A 24,341-nucleotide genomic window follows, 5' to 3' on the forward strand; every position below is an offset into this window, starting at 1 on the left:
GGTTGCCGTGACCGGGGACAGCGCTCGGGGAGCGGAGCCGCCTCCAGGGAGGCAGCGGCAGTGCAGGAACGGAGCGAAGGTCACGGGCTCGCAGGCACCGAGACGAGCGCTCCCGACCTTTAAAACTAAAGCGAGGAAGGCGCAGCGCCGGCCGGGGTAAAGGATGGGTGAGTACCTGGCAGGCAGGAGGGGGTGTTGGAGAGCCCGGTTCAGCCATGCACCCTGTCAAGAGACACTCCTGCTGAATTAATTTGGCCATAAAAACACGCATTTTAGGTGACAGTGACTCTCCAGAGATTTGCTGATGAGCCATTTTATGTCATCCAGTGACAAGGAAGAAATGGCAATGTTTTAACTTCACGTTTTAGGATTAGAAGGAGAAATTTTGTGAGAGAGGTAGGAGAAGGCAGTAGCAGAGACACTGAGTCATGCACAAATGAGAGTACACAGCAGGTACGCACATGGTAAACTTCATTTGAACTTGTTTACAAAATTGACAAAAAAATATCACCTTGTAAACTTATTCACATTTGTTGGAGCTCACAGAACTGGTTATACTGGCATGCTGAAATAAAGATTGTCAAGCCTCATCTCACCCTGGAGGACACACAAGTGAGTTGACCCCTTACAGCAGCAACAAACTCAGCAAGGAACAAGATTTAAAGCTTGCATTGGGAGGGAATTTCTCCAGCAGTTTTTGTACCACCAGGGAAAGGGCTGGGTCTGATTCCTGATGCTTCCTCAAACAGAGGAGCACCAGCACAGGCAGTTTGGGTGGAATCTAAAAGCTGTGATGAGCTTTGGGTATCACCTCACCCAGTGCAGTCAAGGGCCATCAATTGCATCAGAAATGGAAGCAGTGGAGAAAAAGATGGAATTTATCAAGTAATACTTTGTCATTTCCTGAATTCAAAGGCCTCCAAAGAGCAAGGACCCTGTTCCTAAATGAGACCATTCAGGGAAGGAGGGAGGAAGGGCAGGAGGAGATAAGATGCACAGTACTTTTTTACATAAACAAAACTTAAGCATTTCCAAAATGACCAGCAGCTTAACCCTCTGCCATCAAATCTGAGCTGCGAGACAGGAGCTTTCCCCAGCTCTAAACCACACTGCTCAACTTCAGCAACTGCAGAAGGACAAAATGGAAGTAAACTGAAAATATACTTGGATGCATTTTTTGGTAACCACTTCTGGTTTCATTCTCAGACCTCAGATTTCAGAAATGGAAGCACACAGACATTGTTATTTCTGAGATACCCACACATTTCAGTAACAGTCAGATCATAAATGATGAACAAGAATGACTTAAAAATAAACCAGACTTCATCAGTTGTATTCCAGGGAATGAACCAACACCATGCAGGCCTGGCCAGGAGCACCTTCCTTTCAAAAAAGTCAGGGAAGAGCTTCACTCTACCCTCAAAGGCAGGACAGCTCCTGCCAGGGCTCATCTCCAGCACAGATGAGTTAACAGAGTTAACATCACTAAACCCAGGAATATTTTTGGTATAGTGTCCCCTCCCCAACGCCCTGAACAGAAGCCCAACAGTGGGGACTGCATCAAACAGCACAGTCCCAAATATTAAAGCAATTACAGTTAATAGAAATAATCCTTCACTTTCCACACCCCAGGCTGCTTCAGAAAGCACTGTAACAAACAGGAATAAAACATTACAAAGATGAAATCTGATCTCTTTAGACTTTGAGGTACATTATCAGCAGTTGGGTTATCAGTCTCCAGAGTTAAAACAGATCCACCCTGTGTGACTGGACAGCACAGCGAGGTTCTTGGAAGACATTCCTGTTCTCCCTGGGGCAGTGTCCAAGGGATTCAGCTCCACCTCCCTGCTCTGAGGGGTCCCTGGTGCCAGGGCTCCCCTGGCTGGGCTGAACTGAGCAGACTCGAGGGGAAAAACGAGTGGAGTGTGTATATAAATAATTCACAAACTGGTTTGTGCAAATTTTTTTTATTTCCACATTTATATCACAACGTGTCCACTTAAAGGACCAAATAGCAAAGTTGCTCCCTTCTGCATCCCAGGAACACAGAAGTCTAGTTACTGTACATTCACTAAGGCTCTTTGTTTTTGCAAATTGCGTTTATGATGGATATCCATAAGGCAAACAATATCTAAAGGAATGGTAACAAGTATATTTCCAGCATACAAACAGGCTTCCTTTTTCCCTCTCACAGTACAGTTACAAACTTGTAGCACCCTCATTACATTTAGATTCTAGAAAAGGTGATTTTTTTTCTTTTTTTTTTTTTCCTTTTTGTTTTTTTTGTCTTTTTCTTTTTTACCTATAAGTTTGCAGGAAGGGAAAAGGAGGAAAAATATTTGGCTGGTGGTGGTGGGATCAAAAAATATCGTTAAACATCTAGTTTTTGCAGCATTTCTCAGAGACTGGATTTAAACTGAAACCAGACTAAAATATGTGGATGCCTATGGAATGTTGAGCTGAAGCTGGTGGCCCAGCCTGCAGTGCAACACCTGCTGTTTAAAACCCAATCTCCGTACCACATGACTCTTAAATAACGCAATCATGTTTCAGAGATGTGATAGAAATAAAACTACAGTTTTTGCACATTGTCTCTCGAATATCTCACTGCCAAATAAAAACCCAAATCAAGTCAAATAAATAGATGCATATTTTGTTAAGGTAACTTCCACAATTTTTTTCTCTGTACCTGCCTGTAATAAGATTCCGGCATTCAGAAAGTGCTGGAAATCCTCTTCACTTCTTGGGGACTAACACTTTTTATAGCTGGCTTGCTCTAAGAGTTTTAAACTCAACTGATCAAACCTTCGTATGCCTTCCTTTTGCAATTGTTAGTAAACTGGTAGCAGCATTTCACAAAAAGGAGAATTTAAAGGAACGAGCTGGAAAGGCCCAGCTCCCTCCCCCCCTCTGCTCGTGGGGCCTGTTTGTCCAGGACAGGAGGCTCTCTCCAGCTGGAAGTGGCATCGTGTCTGCCAGTTCTGCCAAGTGCAGGTGTAAAAAGCGTGCTTAGCAGAACTGCTCTCAGTCTAGGCAGACGTAAGGCAGGATGTTCAATCTCCCATCATCCCCGTGTGGATCTAAGGATATGCACTGTGTCCAATCATACCAGTTACCCTGTGTGTCATAACAACCGTTCACGCCTGGCCAGTTGTGGTCACGTATTCTGTCGAGGTCATCGCCCGTGACCTCTCTGGTGACCCCAGGCAAGTCTGTAGGTTTGCTGTTAGGAGCTAGAACGTGAGTCTTTCTAGCCTCTTTTCTAGTGCTTTCCTCCTGCTTTAAATACTCAGACATGAAGTAGTGAGCTCCTGGAGTCTGTACTCCTGATGAAGATAGCAAGCTACTCTGTCTGTTTAAATATGACTGAATGATTTCATTTCTGGACAACTCTTTCCAGTTCGTTTGTTCAAAGGGGCTTTGCAGGTTGGGTTTTTGCTCCTGCTTTTCCGTTTCTGTCCTGTGCTGTTCAGTTAGTGCAGGGATTTCTACCTGCAAAGGATCTTTCGGTGTTAAAGGTTTTATCTGTCCTGTCATGGGATCAAAAGTGAGTTTTCTCTCTTTTAACCTCACAGGTTTCACACCCCCTTCTATCACGTGCCCATCCAAGTTGACTGTATAGTCTCTGGGTCGGTACCTTTTCTTCTTTTTGCTATCAGACCCTGAAGCAGCATCATCACTGTCCATTCTGGAAGTGTCCTGTGGGAAGCCCATGTGTGATTCCCCGGGGTGGCCTTTGCAGCCGGGAGCCGTGTGCTGCTGAAGTGTCCCTGCTGTGTGCCTGTGCTGGCCCTCGGGGGCTCCCTGCTGCTCCTGCCAGTGCTGTGCCACCTCGGGGGCCGCCTGAGGAGGGAACTCCAGTCTCTTGGCTGGCATGGGAGGTGTGGATGGTTGCATCAGGGATGGAGGCGGCGACGGCACCGGCGCGGCGTCCGCGAACTGAGACCTTTGAGATGGACTGGGCATCGAATCCTTTGGTGAGTACGTGGTGTGCTGCCGAGCAAAAGTATCATGCCTAACGTTCCTGGGGCTAAAGGAGGAGCAGCGTGGGCTCTTGGGCTGGTGGGGGCCCGTGGCTTCTTCTGATTTATCATGCTGCTGAAGCACTGCGGTCTTTAGTAACGAGGAAGTGCTTGAAGGTTTTACAAGTCCTGGAGAACTGGTGTGAGGTTTTACAGCATTTACTGGGATCTTATTGTGTTTATCGTTTTCACTGAGATCTGTCCTGCTGCTTTCAGGCCCTGCATGTAGGTTTATGTCTACAGGACTAGGAAAATTTTCAGGACTACCTCCAATTCCATTGGTTGGAGGGGGCGAAGAGTTTTGTAATACTTCATGACTAGCTTTGGAGACCTTTGGGGCAGGAGGGCCCTGATGCCCGTCCCTGTGATCACCTTTCCTTTTCCTATTTCCCAGTTTCTCTGTTTTTGGAGAATTTAGTTTCTGGATATCATTCCTACTTTTCAGTTCGCTGATGGGCTTGGCGCCGGGCACAGCAGGAAGTTGGGAGTCTGGTTTGCAGTTGTGGGCACCTCCATTTGCTGATCCTGGCGGGTTGGGCAGCCCCCTTGGCACTGGCTCGTTCTGGGTTACGGGTTCTATCAACTTCTGCCAATTCCTCAGCAATTTCTTGGCACGTTTGGCAAGTTCCTCATTGGATGTCTTCTTCCTCACCTCATTGATAAGCCTCCCGAGTCTGGTTTCCTACAAAGACAGACAAGGTGGTTTACAAACATGTATCATTCCAAGCAAAATTCTTAAGGAATGGTTCTGCTTTGTAATGCTCACCCCTGAGAAACACCTGGTTGAAAACACTAAAGATTTAAGTGTTGAATTAATCTTTTTGGAAAGGATTAGTCCAGTGCTCTGCCACATGAAACTGACTGTAGGTTTCGAGTCATGCTGTCTTTTTTCCCTGGTAAAAGTAGGAGAGCTGGGAAAGACATCAGAAAGGAATTTTTCAATGAGGAAAAGCCATAAGAATAAAGGTGCAGGTTCAGATTCGAGGGGAAATGCAGCACCCAAAGGTGTGTGTTTATCACAAGGGAAGTAAAAGATCTGCAGAGAGAGCCCAAGAGAAAAGAATTCCAGGATCTTTGCCTGTTACAGTAACTTGTTAACAATAAACATTTCCATTTGACAAACCTGACTACCAGGTGTGAGTTGTGTCCTACCTTTTTCCTCCACCTCTCTCCTCTCCCTTCTCTCCCCAGCCTTGTGGAAATGTATGAAAAAGCCATTTAATCAACATTCCCAGGGTGTCCCAAGGTGGTTTCTGAGCGGAAGGAAGCGTTTGATTGTTCCCAAAGCACATTTGAAAACAAAGAACTGTTCCACAAGTCAGATTTCTTAAGGAAAGTACTTCAAAGGAGAACACAGACCAGACTGTGAGAGAAATATGCAACCTGTTGTCATAGATATGTTGAAATACAGGTGGAGTTGTAATTAAGCAACAGTTAAAAGCAAGAACACCGCTAATTTCAATACAAAGAGCGAAAAAGAAATATCTAATTCAGCCATAAAACTTCTTTTGACTGTTTCTACGAGTGACCAGTGAGAGTTCAGCTCTCCCTACACCTGACCTCAGCACAAATATCAGGCCTTAAAACCTGCTTTACTGCATTTAAGATTAATTTTCCTATTTCAGATTTTAGGTGCTTTGTCATCAAATGTCTACAAAGGTGACCAGAAGTGCAGGGTGATATTGCTGAGTGCAACAGAATTAATCAGTGGCAAGTGATGATTAATGTAGTGCCCTGCACAAACAGGAACTGTGCTGCCCAGAATACTGATCTGGGCCCAGAAAGGATCCCTGTGTTCAGCCAGATGACAAAATAATATCTTAATTGTGAATCCTTTGCAATCCATCTATTGTTTGCAGAAAAGCTCTGATGGAAATTAGAAAGGCAGGGAAAAGTCCTTTTATACATATAAAACAGTCATGTTCAGAGGGTGACATACCTCAAGTGCCTCTTTGGTAATGGGATATTTCTCCAGGCTGGAGATCACTTCCAGCACTGCCACCATGTTATGGATCTGCAACAAGGAAGACAAAGTCACTTCATGTTTCATGTACTGGTCTTAGTTAACAAATGTAATTTAAGACCTTCCACTTTATAATTGCTGGAAGCATTAATCACAAACTGCTATCAGACTGTCTGGCTTTAGGGAGCTGATTGTTCAAGGAATAGGGACAAGGACACTTTTCCTGACCTAGTTGGAAACTGCAGGAGCTGTAACAAACTCTTATGTAAAACCCAAGGAAACAGTGGCAATAAAACTGAGAAACAAAGTTCTGAGACCCCTCTGCAAGCATCAATTAACTGTGCCCACCTAATTGGAGCAAGAGCCAAGTGGGGCAGGAGCAGCAGTGGGGAATGTGGAGTTCAATCCTTCAGACCCCACTGCAGGCTGACCCAGGTCACTGCTCTGCAGTTCCACTCCCAGGATCACTTTTCCTGCTCTGCACACAGGAGTTCCAGCCTGCAGGTCCCTCCTCGGGCCAGGGCTGTGCCCAGCAGGTGTCCCCAGACCATCAGCCACCCCTTGCTGGGGCTGGACATGGGGAGGAAGAAGGGCACAGCCCCTCATCCCCTGAGGAAGTGAGGATCAGGTCCTCTGATCACATCCTGCATGTGTGATTTTAATGGTTTCCATCAGAAACCACACACTGCATGATTTAGGGGTAAACATGGCAGCGCTGGGTTGGACTCTTGAATCTTGGGAGCTTTTCCAACCCACACCAGTTTATGATCCTATAGAGAGATCTTTGTTTCCATTACCTGATGTTAAGAGAGCTGAAACCTGGAATTTCTAATTCACCTTTGGAGACAGATTTAAAAGATAAGCAAAGGAAAACTTGAATCACAGTCTCATTTATTGCTTAATTGCATTTATGACTCAACTGGATGTGAAGTGCATGTAAGAAAAATCTCTCAGCAAGAACCTCTGCAGGGATCCTACATCATCCTGAAACCTCATCAGGAGCATCATCATCATCACCAGGCAGCTCTGCCCTCCCAGCACGACCCCTCCTCTTAAAAACATTGACTTGTGTGAGAATTGGCTTTTCCAAGTCAGTTCTGCCCCTCCACTAAGATCCCACAGGAACAGCAGGAGCTGATCTCCTCCCTCCAGAAAACCTTGGGCTCAGACCATGTTTTGTCCACCCCTGCAGGACTGTTTAGTGCTATTTAGGAGTTTTGTGTTATTTAGGAGATACCTGGGTAATGCTGTCAGCGATGAAACACTTGTCCTGATTTTTTGATTCACTTTTATCAAATTTATGTTTAAAGTCTATGCAGGCTTTGAATGATTCTAACTCCTATAGGGTGTAAAACCAACTCCAGGCCAAAGCTGAATTAATTTGCCCTGGTTCTTTCTTCACTCTGCAGATATTTAAAGCCCTACCATGAGGTCAGGCCTGGTAAAACTCTGCTTAACCTTTAGAGCAGCAAGAGCACTATTCTGATATATTTTAGTTCTTATTATTTCACTTCAGTGCTCGGACTTTCTTCCATGTTTCAACCCTTGCCCTGCCCTCAGAGCCCAGGAAGGACAATTTAGCACCACAGTTTAAGCAATACACAACATCAGGGTTGGGTTTTTTTCAGTTTTTAGAACCACAGCCCTTAGAATAGTTAAAGCTCAATTCTGGGAGTTTCCAGACAAATATTTTTAAACTTGCAAAACACGATTCTCTCCTTCCCAACACATATTTTAGACTATGAATTACCAGAGTGAAAAAGTCTCTGTTGCACACACCATTAACTGCTACAATTATTTTTGCAGTTACTGGTAATCCCCAAATATTCATTATCTAAATGAAGAACTGATGGCAAAAAAAAAAAAAAGGGTCATTGGCCTATCAGAAGGTGAAGGTGGGGAAAGTGATACACATATATACACACATCTACATGAAAAGGTGAAAAAAAAAAATTGGCCTATCAGAAGGTGAAATGGGAAAGTGATACATTCATTTCACATCACTAAAGTCTGCTCAGGTCGTCACAGCTGTGCCTCTGTTCAATACCCCCAAGCACACAGCAGAGGATGCCCCTACACCACCCCAGCAGCACTGCCAGGCTGTGATTCCCTCCCTGCTCTGGGGAACACATGGTGCCAATTAAAGACAGTGAAAGTGGCCTTGCACCCTCAGCTCCTGCTGGAACACAAACCACCCCTTTTGGATTCCTCACACATTTGTAACCAATTGAGAACGCGCTGTCACGGAGCAACTGCTGAGCAGAGCACGAACATCTCACACCCCAGACAACTGCCAGCAGCTCCTCTCCTTTTCTCTTTTTTTTTTTTTGACCTGTAGAGAAGCTTAATTCTTTGAAAATAAATACATGAAATGTTCAAGCACGTTCAACAACTTGTCCTCCCTTCCCCTTGTGTGGTTTTTTCAGAATGTTTCGTCCTAAGTGCCTTAAAGAAAAGCTTATAGTAAAAATCATATGTGCCTATTTTAAAATAACACAGATTATGAAATTACTTGTAGTGCAGTTAAATACAGTGATGGAAATGAGGACCTCCTAAAACACCTCAAATATCACCTGTTCACTTCAGAGACAACAGCAGCATCCTGCACACCAATACCTTCACCTTAAACCAACTGTTACAATAAAATCCATACATTATCACATAACCAAAGTGACAATAATGTTACCAAACCTGCCAGGACACCACCCTGCTTTGAGCAGCACCAGAAATGATCATTTATTAACACAAAGGGCTACTGAAGATGCTTACTGGGAACAGAACAGACAGGTAGAGTGCCACAGAGCAGAGCAGCACAGGGAATTCAGCAGCCCCACTCCCTATGGACACTGAGCTGGAACTGCCCAGGTCAGCAACTCAGGAATTTGCATTTTGGTTTCCATGTGCCTTTGTCTGCTCACACTGCAACCCCTTAATACCCCCCAAAACAACTTCCAGCTCCCCCATTTAGGAGCTTGCAGCAAACAGCTCAAGATAATTGATAAGGATTGATAATTGATAAGGTGTTCCAAATTCTGCCATGCTGAGAGCACTGAGTGGCACACACACTAATTCACTCCAAAGTTTACTGGAGAACATCTGCTTTGAGTCATCCACGATAATCCTTTCCAGCCAACCCTAATGACAGCCACAGAAAACAAATCTTATTTATTCCATGCAAGGCTCCTTAAGTCATTCAGCCACACTCTGGAGCTTACTATTGCTGAGATCTTTTCCAAGTTAAGCACTGAATGCCTTTACTCCAGCCTCAGACAAAAGCAAGGGGTTTCTGAACTCTCATGAAAAGATCAAGAAGCTTAATTTTCTTTTCTTAACTGCCATCTTAATCTTATTTCAGCATTTATAAAGCAGGACTAAGTGACTAATTTCAGGGGGTTACACAGCAGTTCTAAGGGGTTTTGGGGAAGGTTGAGGTACAGCTGTTCCCTCCCAGCTCCACTTCCACCAGGAAATCTGAAAGCAGCAGCAAGCTCAGCATCCATACAAGCTCTGCCACCACTTCCAGGTGCTGGGATGTGTTTTCTGTGGGATCCTTTGATTCACTTCCTTTGCTTACACACCAGCCCAGACCCCAAAAGCAACAGGAGCACCCCCAGAACACCAACACCTTCCTGTCCTGCCTGCACACACAGCACAACCTGCACTCTCTCACTGCAGCCTGAAAAACAAATGTTACAGAAACTTCCTATTGCAGACACTCAGATAAAGCAATAATTTTGGTTTTTTTATACTTCACAGGGATGTTTCCAAAGATCTTTGCATGCCTGACTAGACTGTGATAAATGACAAACCAGCTCTGAGTTACCTGGAGTAGAAGGAGCAGCTCTTTCTGTGCAACATGAAAAACTCAATGCACAATTCAAAAAAAACCTTGCTCATGCAGATTCCTGCCTTTCAGGTAGAAAGGCTCTTTTCAACCACAAAATTCAAAAGTCATCATTTAATACAGTAACATCATCCTTCTGAGTCACATTAGTGCCTTCACAAGTTTCTAAAGGACACTTAAATTTGGCCTGGAGTTGCTCATCACTGACAATCCTCTAAAACCAAAGTGTGACACCATCATCCTCCTGGAATCACAGCTCACAACAATCCCAGCCTGACTCCACCACGGGCATGGTGAACAGAGCACACAGGTATCACAACACACTGCTTTGGAGAGAAGATATTTGCCATCATACTCAACTACTCCATCAGAATATTCATAAATATCCAAATTTTGATGGTTTCAGAGAAAGTTCTGCAACACTGTCCCATCTGTAGCACCAAAGCAGTGTGACAGAAGCAAGCAGAGAAGTGGAGACACTGTGGGAGACTGAACAGATTTTTCTCTTCCTACAAACACAAATCCAGGTGTCCATTGCCAAGCTGGAGGTTTCTGGTGGCAGTAGGGTCCAGAAAGAAGTTGACAGGAGCATTTTTTGTCTTCCCCCTGCTCCAGAGGGCTGTGTATCTCCTCAGGGAGTGCAGGAAAATGTTCAAGTTGAAGGTGAATATTGCTGGGGAGGCAGAGCTGACTCCCAGGAGGTGCAGTGCCTGCTCCAGGGGTGAAGACATCACTGCTGTTCCTTCTCTTGGAGCTCTCAATGTCACCGGCAGCAGCTCCTGCCCCACATCAGGGTCCCCCCTCAGTGTCACACCTTGCCCCAACACTGCTTTTGTACAAAAGCTACTTCACTGCACAATAATCTAAAACATGGAATAAGAAGTGAGGAGAGAAAAGTTGCTATTCACAGGAGGCTTTATTTAAATGTGACAACAGCAATACAGCAGTGCAGAGTTTATTTAGCATTTTGTGTAGGAACTATGAGACACCAGACACTGATAATGCACACCACCAACAGAAAATTGTCATGTCATTTGTTCAAAGGTACAGACCAAACACACCAAGTTAGAATTCAGGTTACAACCTGCTGGTATTTAGTTCAGTTCCCTTGCAGCTGATCTATTAACAGTTCCCCCTAGCCCCAGTGTGACATGATGTTGTCTAAAGATAGGGAACACCAGATACTATTCACAGACACAACATACCAAAAAGATGACCATGCACTACTTTGCTCACATTATTGAAAAAGTCTGAAAGTCAGTTTGCCAAGCATAGGTCCACTATTAACCAGTACACAAAAAAAATATTCTTAAAGGTAGAGGCCAGTTTTCTAATAGTATTTGGTAAAACACATCTTTAAACATGAAGGAATCAAGTATTTGGGTTGAAAATAATTCAATAATTCATTCACTGGGAGAATCTTCTATGACAGAGAAATTCATGCTTTGAAAACTGATCAGAAATTTGTGCTGCAAAACAAGGGGTAGAAAAAATGCTCCTTGAGTACCAAGAAGAGTTCCAAAGAGTGAGCAGGCACAGGAAGCATTATCTGTACCTCCAGATTTAAAACTCCCAGATCTACTTTAAAGAGTCAAACCAATCTGCATATATTTTATTTGTACTTGGGCTTCATTTAATAGCAAATTAACATCACACAGATACTTTCCTGTATATGCTTTACAAAGGCAGGATCAGCAAACGAGAGTAAGGTCAGAAATACAATTCCACAGTGTGAAGGAACCAGTGGACCTGAAATATTTCCCTGGGCATTGCCCATGCACATCCCTGAGCTGGGCAGACACCAGAGCAGCCAAGAGAATGAGAGGAGCTTGCCAGCACAAAGCCCAGTTTGCCCTGGCACTCACAAAGGGCCTCCAGACACAAATCCCCAGCAGCTGGGAGTGCCATGAACAGCTCTGCAGGGAGAGATTCTCTCTCCCCTTTCCCAGGGAGGCACCCAAGGCCCCTGGCACAGCAGGAACAAACTCCAGGCTGGGCCAAGGCAGGGGAAACCACCCAACAAAAGGAGCATCCACTGGAGGAGATGGTACAAGAGGCAGTAAAACACAGACTGTGAACACAAGGCACACCCCCAGCTCCCTGTGCTACAGGAAAATGTCTTGAAGGCAAACAGAAAACAGCAACAGTGAAACACTTTTCTCCATTCACGTTTATTAGCCAGAAACTGAAAGACATTTTTGTTACTACAGAAAGAAATAAAGAAATACCTGTTGGCTTCAACAGTTACTAAACATTTTGTATAACACCGTAGGAAACGTGCCTGCAGTGCCAACCCTGAGCTGCAGATGTACAAAGATTCACTGCAGTATCACCCCCAACTTCTTTTTCCACACCCCACAACAAACCCATCTTACCAAACAGTGAAGCTGGACAAATAAAAATTCCTTAGCCTGAGTTTAAAGAGTCCAGTAGCCAAAGAAGCTACATGAAATATTATTTAGTTGGTAAAAACTCCTGCTGAAGGAGCAGAGCACCAGGGAGCAAAACCCCAGGCAGCCACTGCCACTCCTGGTGGCATCCACCACAGCACACCGCAAACAAGATCATTTAGTGTTGTTTTCCAAGCTGTAAGGAATGACAGAGGAATCAAATTCAGCTGGAATTACATCTTCATCTCAAGCTGCAACAGTGCAAGAAGAACATACACCAAGAGGAGGTCAGAGGACAGCAGGATAACCGTGTTTTGAAAACATGGTTAATAACATAAAGTTGAAGTTTTCATTTCATACCACATTGGAAAAATAGGAAAGAGATGCATGAAGCTTGAAATAAGCCTTCCTCTACGTTATTAGTCATAATAAAGAAATGTTAATCAACTATTTTTATGCTCACTGGCCTAATTTGCAACAAGACAAATACTGATTGCCTACAGAAATAACCAGTGAGCTACCAGTGCACTCAAATAATCTCTCCACGGTCTCCTGAGCCACACTGGAGCTTTAAGAACAGATTAGACAAGTCCAGAAGGAGCTGTTCCAGGAAGGTGATGGACCACATGAAGTCCCTTCCAGCCATGCCCCTCCACCTGAGGGACAGACACTGAAGGAGCACAAACACATCACACCATTTCCATCTACTCCAAACTAGACTCAGAGCAGCAATTCAGAATTGTCCTTTCAAAAAGATCCATACAGCTAACCCTAGGAAACAGCTTGTTTTGTAAAAGACCTAAAAATTCACCACTTCCAACCTCACTGCCCCAGCACTGTGCTGCATGTGATCCCAAAAACCTCAAATGCCCAAAGTTTCTGTCCCCACTCAGGCTCTGTCACCATTTCAGCCACCTCACACTCACCCCCAAACCCCTCAACCCTACATCCAACTATGATACACTTTCCTTGGCTACAGGAAAATCATTTCTCCTCCTCTTCCTTCCTGTACAGAAATTCCAAACATACAAATCTTGGTAGTTACTATTTATTATAAGCATGAACTGAAGTCCAAAATTATTGCTTCAAAATTTAGAGAGCCATAAAATGAGCTTGCTGTGCAAGCAAAGTCACGGGGACAACTGGTCCTACTTCAACAGGACAGAAATGCAGTTGGATGATTATTCAGGCAGAATAATACAGAATATGTAGAAAATCCAGCCTTAAAATGTGCCCCTTGTGATTCATCTTGGGGCTTTCTGTTTAAGGAACTCACTTGAACTCACTGCTGGTACCTCCCCTTATTTTACCCATCCCTCAAAGTATCTACCCAGATACTTTAAAGAAATATTTATTAAATAGTCATTAAATTATACTTATGGAAATATGATTTATTTATATTTATTAAATATTATTTAATAATTTTATTAATATTTATTAAATATAATATTACCCAATCCTTTATTTATATTTATTAAATATTATTTTACCCATCCCTTAAAGTATCTACCCAGATACTTAAACTGTTATTAAATAAATATTTATTAAATACTCATTAAGTTATATTTTAATAAATATCATTTAATAAATATTTGATATCATTAAATTATATTTATTAAAATACAATTTATTTATATTTATTAAATATTATGTAATAATTTATTGATATGTATTTAATTTTATTTTACCCATCACTTTATTGATATTTATTAAATATTGTTATTATTAACCCCTTTATTGATATTTATTAAATATTATTATTATTAACCCCTTTTTTGATATTTTAAAATATTATTTTACCCATCCCTTAAAGTATCTACCTAAAGCTGTTAACAGAGAGCAGTTTATATCTGAGTGCAATTCAGAAAGGCCCTACTAATGTCCCCACAATACACAATTTTCACTCTTTTTTAAAAAGTAAAACCATTTATCACCATCCCAGTGTACTTTAAATGCAGCAGGCCAACTTTTCTCAAATTTCTAGGGAAGTTTCTCAGCTGATTCCTTAAATGATAGAGGAGGATGAGGTGAATACAATGTTGAATTCTTTGTGGAATATATTAATTCATCACACTGAAGTGCAAGATGCTCATGTGACTGCTCATGAGAATTTAGGCAGGGTGTATTTGTCCACAAAATCTGAAAAAATAGTGTTACAAACCGAAAAAGTTTGTGGAGAAGTCACTGCATCCTTTCAAAAACTGTTACCAATAGTGAATTCTTGTCAGCACACACCATAAACAAGTTTTATGGATATGGAAAAAAAAATTGAAATCAATTTACACATCTCCTAGACTTACTGCTCTCCAAATTCTAGATTAAACACTGCTGCCAGTCAGCCATTTCCAAATACCTCTATTCTCTGAGGGCTGTGTCACCTCAGGACAACGTCACCTGTCAGGAAAGCAAAGCCCCCCAGTAATCCCTGGAGAATTTTTGGCCATTCCAGCCACTGGCACAATCCTCAGCAGCTCCTTGGAAACAAAATGCCTTCTCTACCTTTGGCTGGGGAATAAAGGAAGGTGGGCATGGAGCCTTCTCAGCTCAGGGTTTGTAAAAGCAGCTCCACTCGAGCCAACTGCCCTGTGTGGTCATGGCAGGACCAGGAAACCCAGGATTCAGCAGCATTTTTTCAATATTTAAACACAGAACATGGAATTGTGGAATCCCAAACTGGTTTGGGTTGGAAAGGACCTTAAACCCCACCTCATTCCACCCCCCTGCCACGGGCAGGAGCACCTTCCACTGTCCCAGGTTGGTCCAACCTGGCCTTGAACACTTCCAGGCATGGGGCAGCTCCAACCTGGCCTGCTTATTTCTAACCTAGTGGAAAAAAACCTCTCAATTTCCAGTTCAGAAAGCCCCAGTGAGGTTAAGTCCCTTGGCAGCCTGTCTTGAAAAGTCCAGCAAAGAGAATACAAAGTCAGAACCCCAAAGCTCCTGTTTTGACAGACGAACTCCTCCTCACAAGACAAGGGACACTGAGTTTTCCAGGATGCAGCCAGGCTCCTGAGCAGTGTAAGCACAGGGGTTCAAACCAAATCAATCCAAATCCATGAGCTGCAGGCACTCAATTTCACAAAGAAATCTGAAACATCACCTCTTACATCTTCTCCTCCACCTCACTGTGCTGAACTCTATTCAAGAATCAACCGTGGTTTCTCCAAGGATTAAATACAATATTGGAATATTGTTTTTTCCTGGAACTTTCAGGATGACAAATTATATAGAGAAAAGTCCAGCAAAGAGAATATGAAGTCAGAACCCCAAAGTTCCTATTTTGACAGACAAACTCCTCCTCACAAGGCAAGGGACACTGAGTTTTCCAGGATGCAACCAGGCTCCTGAGCACTGTGCTCAGCCCTGGAGCTGCAGGCACCCAACTTCACAAAGAAATCTGAAACATCACCCCTTGCATCTTCTCCTCCACCTCACCGTGCTCAACTCTATTCAAGAATCAATTGTAGTTTCTCCAAGGATGAAATACAATACTGAAATAATATTTTTTCCTGGAACTTTCAGGATGACAAGTTACACAGAGACATTCCCTGTCCTTTCCTGCTGCAGTTAATTTCCAGAGCATGAGGAGTGTTATGTACTGACCTGCTCACAAAGTGATGGCTTGAGTTACAGACATTTGTAGATGGGCTGGAAATTTGTTCACCAAAGACACTTTATGACTGTGCATCACCACCTGGAAAAAACACCATGTTCCTCTACCTTCCACAGCTCTACACTCCTTTAAAAAAAATAAAAACCAAACCCTCCAGATCTGTACTATAACTGTGATACTCTGCAAGCTGATCCTGCATGGAAACTATGTGAGAAAGCAGCTCACAGAAGCACTGGCTGTCACTCTGAGACAAGACTTCCACCTCTGCAGTCGTCTCCACAGCTCCAAGTTTGAAAACACGCCCAGCCGAGCGTGTCCCTGAATCCCTTGGATGCAGGATCCCTCCTCCCCAGCTGCTGGGTTAGAAACCACTCTGTTCACTAAAACACAGCTAATTATGTTTTACTTCCAGTGACTCCTCAGCAGAAATTGCTACCACTGACTGTTTGGACATGCTGAAAATTGTACACTTTGATATTAACAATCACACTCAGGCACGCACGGCTGCCCTGTGAAAGCCGTGCCCCTGAAAACACCAATTCTCTGCAGAGTTTGAGCAGATTGCACCTCAAATTAAAGCAATTTGCTGGCACTTAAATATTATTCCAAACACCAAAAGCATGAATTACCCTCAAAAAGAGTAATTTAGCTGTTAGAACACTGAATAAACAAACCTACATTTACATCAAATTGAATATGAGGTATTTACTTACCTTTACCTTAAATTATTTCTTTAAAGACCAAGTGTAAAAGTGGGGCTACATCCTACCACATTACACAGACCTAAGGAGTATATTTAGTGTTATCACCAAGCACATAACTGGCGAGAAGAGATAGCAGCAGAATATTATCAGGCAAAACAGACATGTTTTTATGTAAAAAAACTACACTGACATTAATTTAAACTCCAAGCCTAATGTATTGGAGTAACTATGCCTTAAAAGCAGTGAATCTTGACTAACATCAAACTTCTGCAGCAGGCAGAATCAATTCCTCCTTCCCCTCTCCTGAAACTTTTGTGGTTCCTGAAAAAAAAAAAACACTAATTGTCACCTGCAGCAGCTTCTTGAAGAAACTGGGAAAGGATCTCACAGGGAGAAAAAGCTTCAGCTGCAGTGGAGCTACTTTGATCAGGAGCCAAAGGTGCCAGGATGACAGTGCTGATGTGTCATATGACCACAGCAAAACCCCAAAAAAAGGCAACCACGCACACCTCACCACCCCTAAACTGGGCTCATCTCAACTTACCAGACAAAACCCCCCAAAAAGACAAATTGGAATTCCCAGCCCAGCCCAAAAGTTCTGAAACACAGCCTGAGCTGAAAGTCTTCCTATTTCCTAAGGCACAGGTTGGGTCCCTCTGCACATGGGAGCTCTGGAGTGTTTTCCTCTGGCCCCTGCTGGTGTCAGGCTCAGTGCCCTGGCAGCAGAAGCTGATCCAGCTGATCCCATCCCCATCCCATCCCCATCCCATCCAGCTCCAGCCCTGCCAGGATGGCTGCTCAGCTCCCTGCTCTCTTGGCATCAAGGTGTGCCAAGCTGCACTCAAATGGCCTCACACAGGGTCCAGAACATCCCCAATCACAGCAACTCAAGCAGTACCAGCCAGGGGTCCTCTGCTTTCTGGGAAGTTTGTTCCAGCACATCTCTCCTGGAAGAACCCTGTTCCAAGCTGTGGCTCCTGGTGACTGTCAGAGGTTATTCCCCATATTTACAGTACCTACAAGAAGTTGGTTCTTCCATTGAGGAGCTGTTTCATGGCTACACCAATAAAAATGTGTTAATGAGTTCTTTCCCTGCAGCCTCTGAGCATTCAGGGTTTGTTTCCCACCAAGGGCCCACGTGCAGCACGTGCAGACGGGTCCCTGCTGCAAAGTTTTATAATTTGGATTTAAAAAGCTCTTTGATGACCCAGGCTGACAATGTGAGGGGGCTCAAGCTGCTCTAGGACAGCCTGGGCTGCCACCACCCCACTGTCACCTCTCCTTGTCACACAATTCCCCCTCTCTGAGCCCAGGAGGAGCTGGGCCATGGAAAGGGGTCCCTGAGGAGCTCCTGTTCAGGTAGGGCTTGGCCAGGTGAGTTCCTTGGTTGGGTCAGCACAAGGGAGGGATGAAGAACAGCTGGAGATGGGGACACGATCCCAGCAGCTCTCCCAGTTCCACTGGCAGCTTCAGCTGGTGTAAGCACAGGGTTCAAGCCAAATCAATCCAATTTCTGATCATCTGGAGCATTGTCCACACAGCCTTCAGTGGAAGGTGGTGGTTTACTCTTGAGTTGCAGAGTTCACTCATGACTTACAGCTCAGGAGCATCCTCCTGGCTGGCTGTTTCCCAGTTATTCCAGGACACATTCAGAGCCCCTGTATTGCTGCATGCCCACAAACACAGGATAATTCCAAACATCTGTGAGCCACACACAAGTGACAGCAACACAAAAAGGCTCTGCAAGTGAAACTTGACCATAAGGCAGCCACTGTCACCTCAAAAAACCCAGACAGGCGTGGTTAACTTTTCCAGGTGACAACACCTCCTTCCTGCCAGGTCCCAAGGCAGCAGGGAAGCACCCAGGAAGCAGCAACATTCCACTCCTCATGGAATCACACACTGGGCTGGGCTGGAAGGGACCTTAAAGCCCATCCCATTCCATTCCCCTCCCACACCTTCTACTGTCCCAGTTGCCCCAAGCCCTGTCCAACCTGACCTTGGGCATTTCCAGGGATCCAAGGCCTCCCTACCCTCACAGGCTGCTCTTCTTTTCTACTTCCAAACTCACTTAAACACTTTAAGATCCAATTCTGCTGCCAAAACTATTTGTGATGCACCAGAAGTTTTATCAAATAATTGAGCTACATCAAAAAGTACCTAGGAAAAGATCCATATATTGCCTTTTTTCTTCTTTAAATCCTGATCAATTCCTCGATTCAGTTCATCACACCATCCTGCACACATAAAATGGGTGTGTGTAGCAGGAATAAGAAGTGGGTGTTATTTAAATTGTCACTGCTGCTGAAACAAACACTCAAATTAGAGCTTCAGAGCAAATGACTACTGCCATCATCACTGCAACCTGGGGAGTTTCAAGGAATTAACAACTGAAAAGCAGTCTGGCATTCCCCTTGCTTTGACCCCACAATTTAAACTCTCTGATATCTCTGTTCACTCAGATTTTGTCTTAGCAGCCTCAAAGTTCAGAATGGTCTCAGTGCTACAAGGGGCACTGAACAAATTACAAGTTTTTAAACCTCCAGCCTTCCAACCCCTCTCAAGAAGCGACAGCCAGCACTGCCACTAAACCAAATAAGCTATTTCAGAAAGAAGTGAACAAGCAATATTCAAACCAACTGCACCACCACGCCCACACAGTGAATTCAAGTGAATCCAAGTGTTTGTAATGAAGACCACTAAGAAACACAGACCTCATTTAAAGTTATTATAAAAAACCTGAATGCAATGGGACTCTCTCCATCAGGCCCAAATCTTTATCTGAAACTAAAGCTTGACATGATAACAACACTTTAGACCTTGCACATTAAGAAATGCTCCCCAACCCCCTACATTTTGTCACACACCTGGAACAACCTGCTGCCTTCCTGCACAAAATGTGAGACTGCTCCAAACAAGATGAGCTGCAAGTGAGGAAAGGGACAAAGAGGGCAAGAGGTACAACAGGTTCTCTGCACCTCCCTCAAAACTGCTAAGCTCATTAGGGCTCACAGAAAAGGATAAAGCTCAAGCAAGAGCCATTCCTAGTCTACTTTCGCCCACACAGAACACTTCTGCACCCAAAGAAATCACTGGGACCCTCAGGAAGTGAAGCACCAGCTTCCCCTGCTTTCTACATATAATTTTATTACATTTATTTTATTACACCTTCTTAAAACACTGCTGAAAAGCACCTGTACCACTGGTGAGGGGGGTTTTGCCTCCAGCACCTTGGTAAAACAACCACCAGAGAAAACAGCCTTTAAAGCATCTTTAACCATGCAACTTGTGCCAGCTGGGAGATCAGCCCGTTCCAATGCACCACCCAACATATCCCAACACACAGGCTAATTAATTATTAATAATTCAGGCCATGGACCACTCCTGAAGGTCCTTGCAGCAAGCCCAGCTGAGGTACTGCATGAAGCACAGGCTGAGTTAGAGCCAAGCCCAAGCTCACAGGGAGCACACAATGCAGGCTCTTACTCAAACCAAAGCTGGGTTTGTGTCACAGAGGGGTACTAATGGCAAATAATGAAGTTATTATCTAATATTTAAAAACAGGAACAGATTGCTACATATTCAGCATGAGGAACCATTTAATTGCAAGCACAATTCTAGCAGCTGGCTGGAAACGACAGGCTCGTCCACAGAGCAAAAAATCAACATTTCTCATTACTCCTGACTTTATCAGGGAATAAACTCCCCCAGCAGCACAGAACATGAGTTACCAAGGCAAAGGGGTTCCGAAGGGGTGGTTTCTCAGCCTTGTTCCCACCAGAATCATGGAACATCTCCCCTGTGAGACCTCACAGAACAGAACTCCTGCTCTCCTCCACCTCCTGCTATGTTCTCACAGAAGCCTTGGAAGGAAAGTGATGCTGGTACTCAGTGCTTAGGTCATGGAGCAGAAGTGGTTTGCCCATATGTTTCCTCGAGGAGAAAAGGCTGAATAAATGAAGACACAATACCAGACATCCCGGGTGGCTTCTAGGATGATGTAAGTTCTTTTAAAAATAGCTTATTTCTTATAGGTCTCCTTTGAAATAGTTCAGAATTTACACAGGTAACCTCTAAGTGTGAGAAACTAAGTTATAAATATATTCTGCAGCCATTACTAGAGGAGGTTCAAGTGCTAAACATGTGTAAATTCAGTATTGCTCCCGAGTCAGCAGGGCTTTATGGAGCAGCTGGAGATGAACAATCAGCACAGGAGATGATTTCCTGAGGCCAGCAGGTTCTGCAAGCTTGGGGAAACCATTATTTTGACCAGTTCAACCCAACAGAGGTAGAGAAACTTATGTCCTATTTTTTTTTTTCACTTAAGGCATGACCTGTGAGTCGACCAAGATCCAACTAACCACTCAGGAATAAATATCCACAATGGCAGCTCATGTTAGGGGATGTGTTAGGGAATTTAAGTGAAGCTTAAATTTACAGACCCTACAGTAAAGCACCATGAAGAACCAAGCATCTCCTCCCTCCTCAGCCCCATAGAACTGGACTGGTTTTGCCCACCTGACACTATTGGTGCAGCTTTCAGCCTCTCCAAAAACACACACACCAACTACACTGAAAAACCTGAATTAAATCTACGCCTCAAGCTTGACCTTCTTGGTAAATGAGGAAGTCAGTGGCAACAATGTCTGCTGTAGGTTTGAACACAAGTAATTCTGTCAGAAGATGATTCTGAGAGCCAGCAGAAAGTAGCTGGAGCTTTCCATGAGTCCCTGCAGGCACAGCAGCTCATGGCTGCACTGACTCTCCCAGCAGGAAAACAGCACAGCAGCTCCTTGTACTCTCATGATGGTGCTCAAGTGTGATTAAACTCAAAATCTGCTTTTTAAGGGTGTTCAAAATGTAAGTTTTTCTTCCCTCTGTGCCAGTGACATGCCAGGTAGTGAACCATCAACAACACCACATATTCCATGTGCTTTGGAGCCAAGAGTCTGAGCTCTCAGCCTGCACAATGAACCTCAGCTACACCAACTCTGCTCTCCTCCCAGAAAAGGTTAAACTGGAAGACAGACCCTGCCTACAGGCACTTTGGAACAATGGGCTGATTTTTCTGCCACCAATTATTGCCCTGGATAAGTATCAAGTATGTAGAATTATAATTTAACATACATCACTCCTAAACTTAAGGGGCTACTGACCTGTTGGGAGCAGGGAGCTGCCTGGTTATTTTGGGTCCTCTCACAACAGCATCCTGAAACATCAGCGTGTGGAGAAAGGGAAGAGTATCCACCACAAAATTGACTTCCTGGCTGCTTAGCTCTGCACAGCCACAGTGTCTGACAAAGTAACACCAGAATTAGGGTAACCACTGCAGCTGACAGTTCTGAAGTCAAAAGACACCACAGATCTGCTAGAATTTTATTAAAGTAGGTTGGCACTCGGTCTCACATAGAGTGAAAAATCTGCAGCTCAGAGCAAACAGGATTCATGAAGTGCACTAACTGACATTTCAGCAAGATCCACGTTAAAGTACTGCAAACTCAGACAACGCTGACATTTAACAGCTCACAATTACCACCAGGATTTGTTACTGTTACTCCAATGCGTAACACTGCAGCTCCCCTCAGATGACCAGCCCAGGGAGTTCTACAGAACCTACAAGGCCAGAGTGATTTTTCTTCAGTCCCCATGACACAGGCAGGCTGCTCCGGGAGGGGTTCCAAATGACAATAACTTTACTGGCTACTTTAGCACTTTGATGCAGGTCTATCACAAAAAAACACTTGTTCAGATAGGAGCAGGTATGACTTTAATGGAACCCAAGCACCATTTCACACATCCCAGCCCCTAAAATAACACGTATACATTCAGCCTGATGCACCAGAGGCTGCCCCCACAAACTGCAGATGGCCAAGGCAGACCCACCTTGGCATCCTGCGGTGGTGACTGTTGATCTAAGACTCAAAAATTGGACAGATTGAGGGCCCTGCAGTCCTCTCACAGTAATAAACACCTAAGCGAAGAACTGCTCGGATGAGCCAAAAAACCCTTAAAAGGAGCAAATGATCCTTTGGATAACCGCCGCTTAAGGCCACTTACAGGTAAAATACACGCTGACTTCTGTGCTTACACCACATCCCAGAAGGAGCCCATAAGCTCATTACGGCGCTGAAGGAAGGGATAAAAGCGAAGACCGAGGCTGCTCGGTGCTGGAGCAGCTCCAGAGCCCCGCAGCCACCGCCGGAGCCCTCCCGGCGTCCCCGCAGCCCGGGGTCCCCCCGGCCGTGGCCGGAGCGGCCGCTGGGCCCGAGGAACAGGTGGGCGCCCCGGAAGGTCCCGGCGAGCGGCGGCGGGGCCGGCCCAGAGCCCCCTGCAGGCCGCGCCCGAGCCGCGGCCTGGCGTGGGGAGGCGGCCGGGCCGCCCGCCGCATGGCCGGGCAGCACCGGCCGGGCCCGGGGCGCCGAGCGGCGGCGGGGCGGGGGCGGCCGCGGCCCCGGGCGGGCGGGGAGCGGCCTCCGGAGCCCCAGCGGGGCGGCCCTGAGCTCCCGGCCCGGGGGGCGCGGGCGAGGCGCCGCCGGCTGCGGGACCCCGGGCGGACGGCGCGCCGGGAGCTCCGCGCTACCGCCCGCAGCGGAGGCTCCGGGGCAGCCGGGGCGGCCCCAACGGGAGCCCCGGAGGCCCCGGGAGGGGAGAAAGGCGTCGCGGCGGGAGCGCCGGGCGGGGGTCGGCCCGGAGCGGCGGGGCCCGCGGGGCCCGTACTCACGTTGCTCTGCGGGTCGATGGCCTGCAGCAGCCGGTCCCTGATCTGCTGCGGGGACGGGGCCGGAGCCGCTGTCATTGCCTGGGCGAAGCGGGGCGGCTGCGGCTGCGGCCGGGGCGGGCGGGCGGCGGGGCCGGGCCGGGCCGGGGCGGCGGCGGCGGCGGCTCCTCACTCGCCGGCGGCGGCGGCCTCGGGGAGCCGGAGGAGCATGTTCGCTCCCCGCGGGGCGGGGGCGGCGCGGGGGGCCGGGGGAGCGGGCGAGCCCAGCGCTCCGCTCCGCTCCGCTCGGGCCGAACGCGGGGCGCGCTGGGGGCAGGGCCGGCGCCGCGCGCGGCTCCCTGGGACGCGCCCGACGCCGTGACGTGCGCGCGCCGCGCCCGGCCCCCGCCCGCCCGCACCGCCGGGGCGCGCACCGCGCGTGCGCGGGGGAGGGCGGGCGGCGGCGGGAACGCGCGTGCGCCGTCGGGGGAGAGGGGCGGGGCTGGGGCGCCGTGAGGGGGGAAAGGGGGACCCGGGGAGAGGGGGGAACGGGGACGATGTTGGGGGACATGGGGACAGCAAACAGGAACTTCTGAGGGGACAGGAGCTATGCTGGGGGACATGGGGACAGCGAACAGGCACCACTGAGGGAACAGTGGGGACATGGGGGCAGCAAACGGGGGCACTTGAAGGGGCAAGGGTGATTTTGGGGGACATGGGGACAGCGAACGGGGATCCCTGTAGGGACAGGGGGAACATGGGGGCAGCGAAGGGGGACCCCTGAGGGGATGGGCGATGCTGAGGGACATGGGGACAGCGAACAGATCCTTGAGAGGACAGCGCTGGTGCTGGGGGACATGGGGGCAGCGAATACGGACCTCTGAGGGGACAGGGGCTACGCTGGGGGACATGGGGACAGTGAACAGGGATCCTTGAGGGGACAGCAGCGATGCTGAGGGACATGGGGACAGCAAACAGGCACCACTGAGAGGACAGCGCTGATGTTGGGGGACATGGGGACAGAGAACAGGCACCCCTGAGGGGACAGGGGGGACATGGCGGCAGCAAACAGGGCCCCCTGAGGGGATAGGGCCGATGCTAGGGACAC

The 24,341-nt window shown here is 46.4% G+C and overlaps 1 protein-coding gene across 1 annotated transcript; it reads right to left on the bottom strand.

The window, feature by feature from the left end:
* Positions 1 to 1,951: 1,951 nt before the first annotated feature.
* MED26 (mediator complex subunit 26) lies at positions 1,952 to 23,389 on the bottom strand. Its single transcript, XM_030966843.1, has 3 exons — positions 23,258 to 23,389; positions 5,962 to 6,036; positions 1,952 to 4,704 (listed from the first exon to the last, which is right to left on the bottom strand). The coding sequence occupies exons 1-3, from the start codon at positions 23,330 to 23,332 to the stop codon at positions 3,025 to 3,027; spliced, it is 1,830 nt and encodes a 609-aa protein (XP_030822703.1). The 5' UTR covers positions 23,333 to 23,389; the 3' UTR covers positions 1,952 to 3,024.
* Positions 23,390 to 24,341: the final 952 nt, after the last annotated feature.

Source organism: Camarhynchus parvulus, chromosome 28 (genome assembly GCF_901933205.1).
Source record: "Camarhynchus parvulus chromosome 28, STF_HiC, whole genome shotgun sequence".
Classification (NCBI taxonomy): Eukaryota; Metazoa; Chordata; class Aves; order Passeriformes; family Thraupidae; genus Camarhynchus; species Camarhynchus parvulus.

Bases quoted from the DNA above. Each gene is read 5' to 3' on its own strand.
- MED26 (XM_030966843.1), bottom strand. From the start codon at position 23,332: ATGACAGCGGCTCCGGCCCCGTCCCCGCAGCAGATCAGGGACCGGCTG. The intron at 6,037-23,257 runs GTGAGTACGGGC...TCCTTGTTGCAG, and splicing joins CCATCGACCCGCAGAGCAAC to ATCCATAACATGGTGGCAGT. The intron at 4,705-5,961 runs GTATGTCACCCT...CTGTCTTTGTAG, and splicing joins TTACCAAAGAGGCACTTGAG to GAAACCAGACTCGGGAGGCT.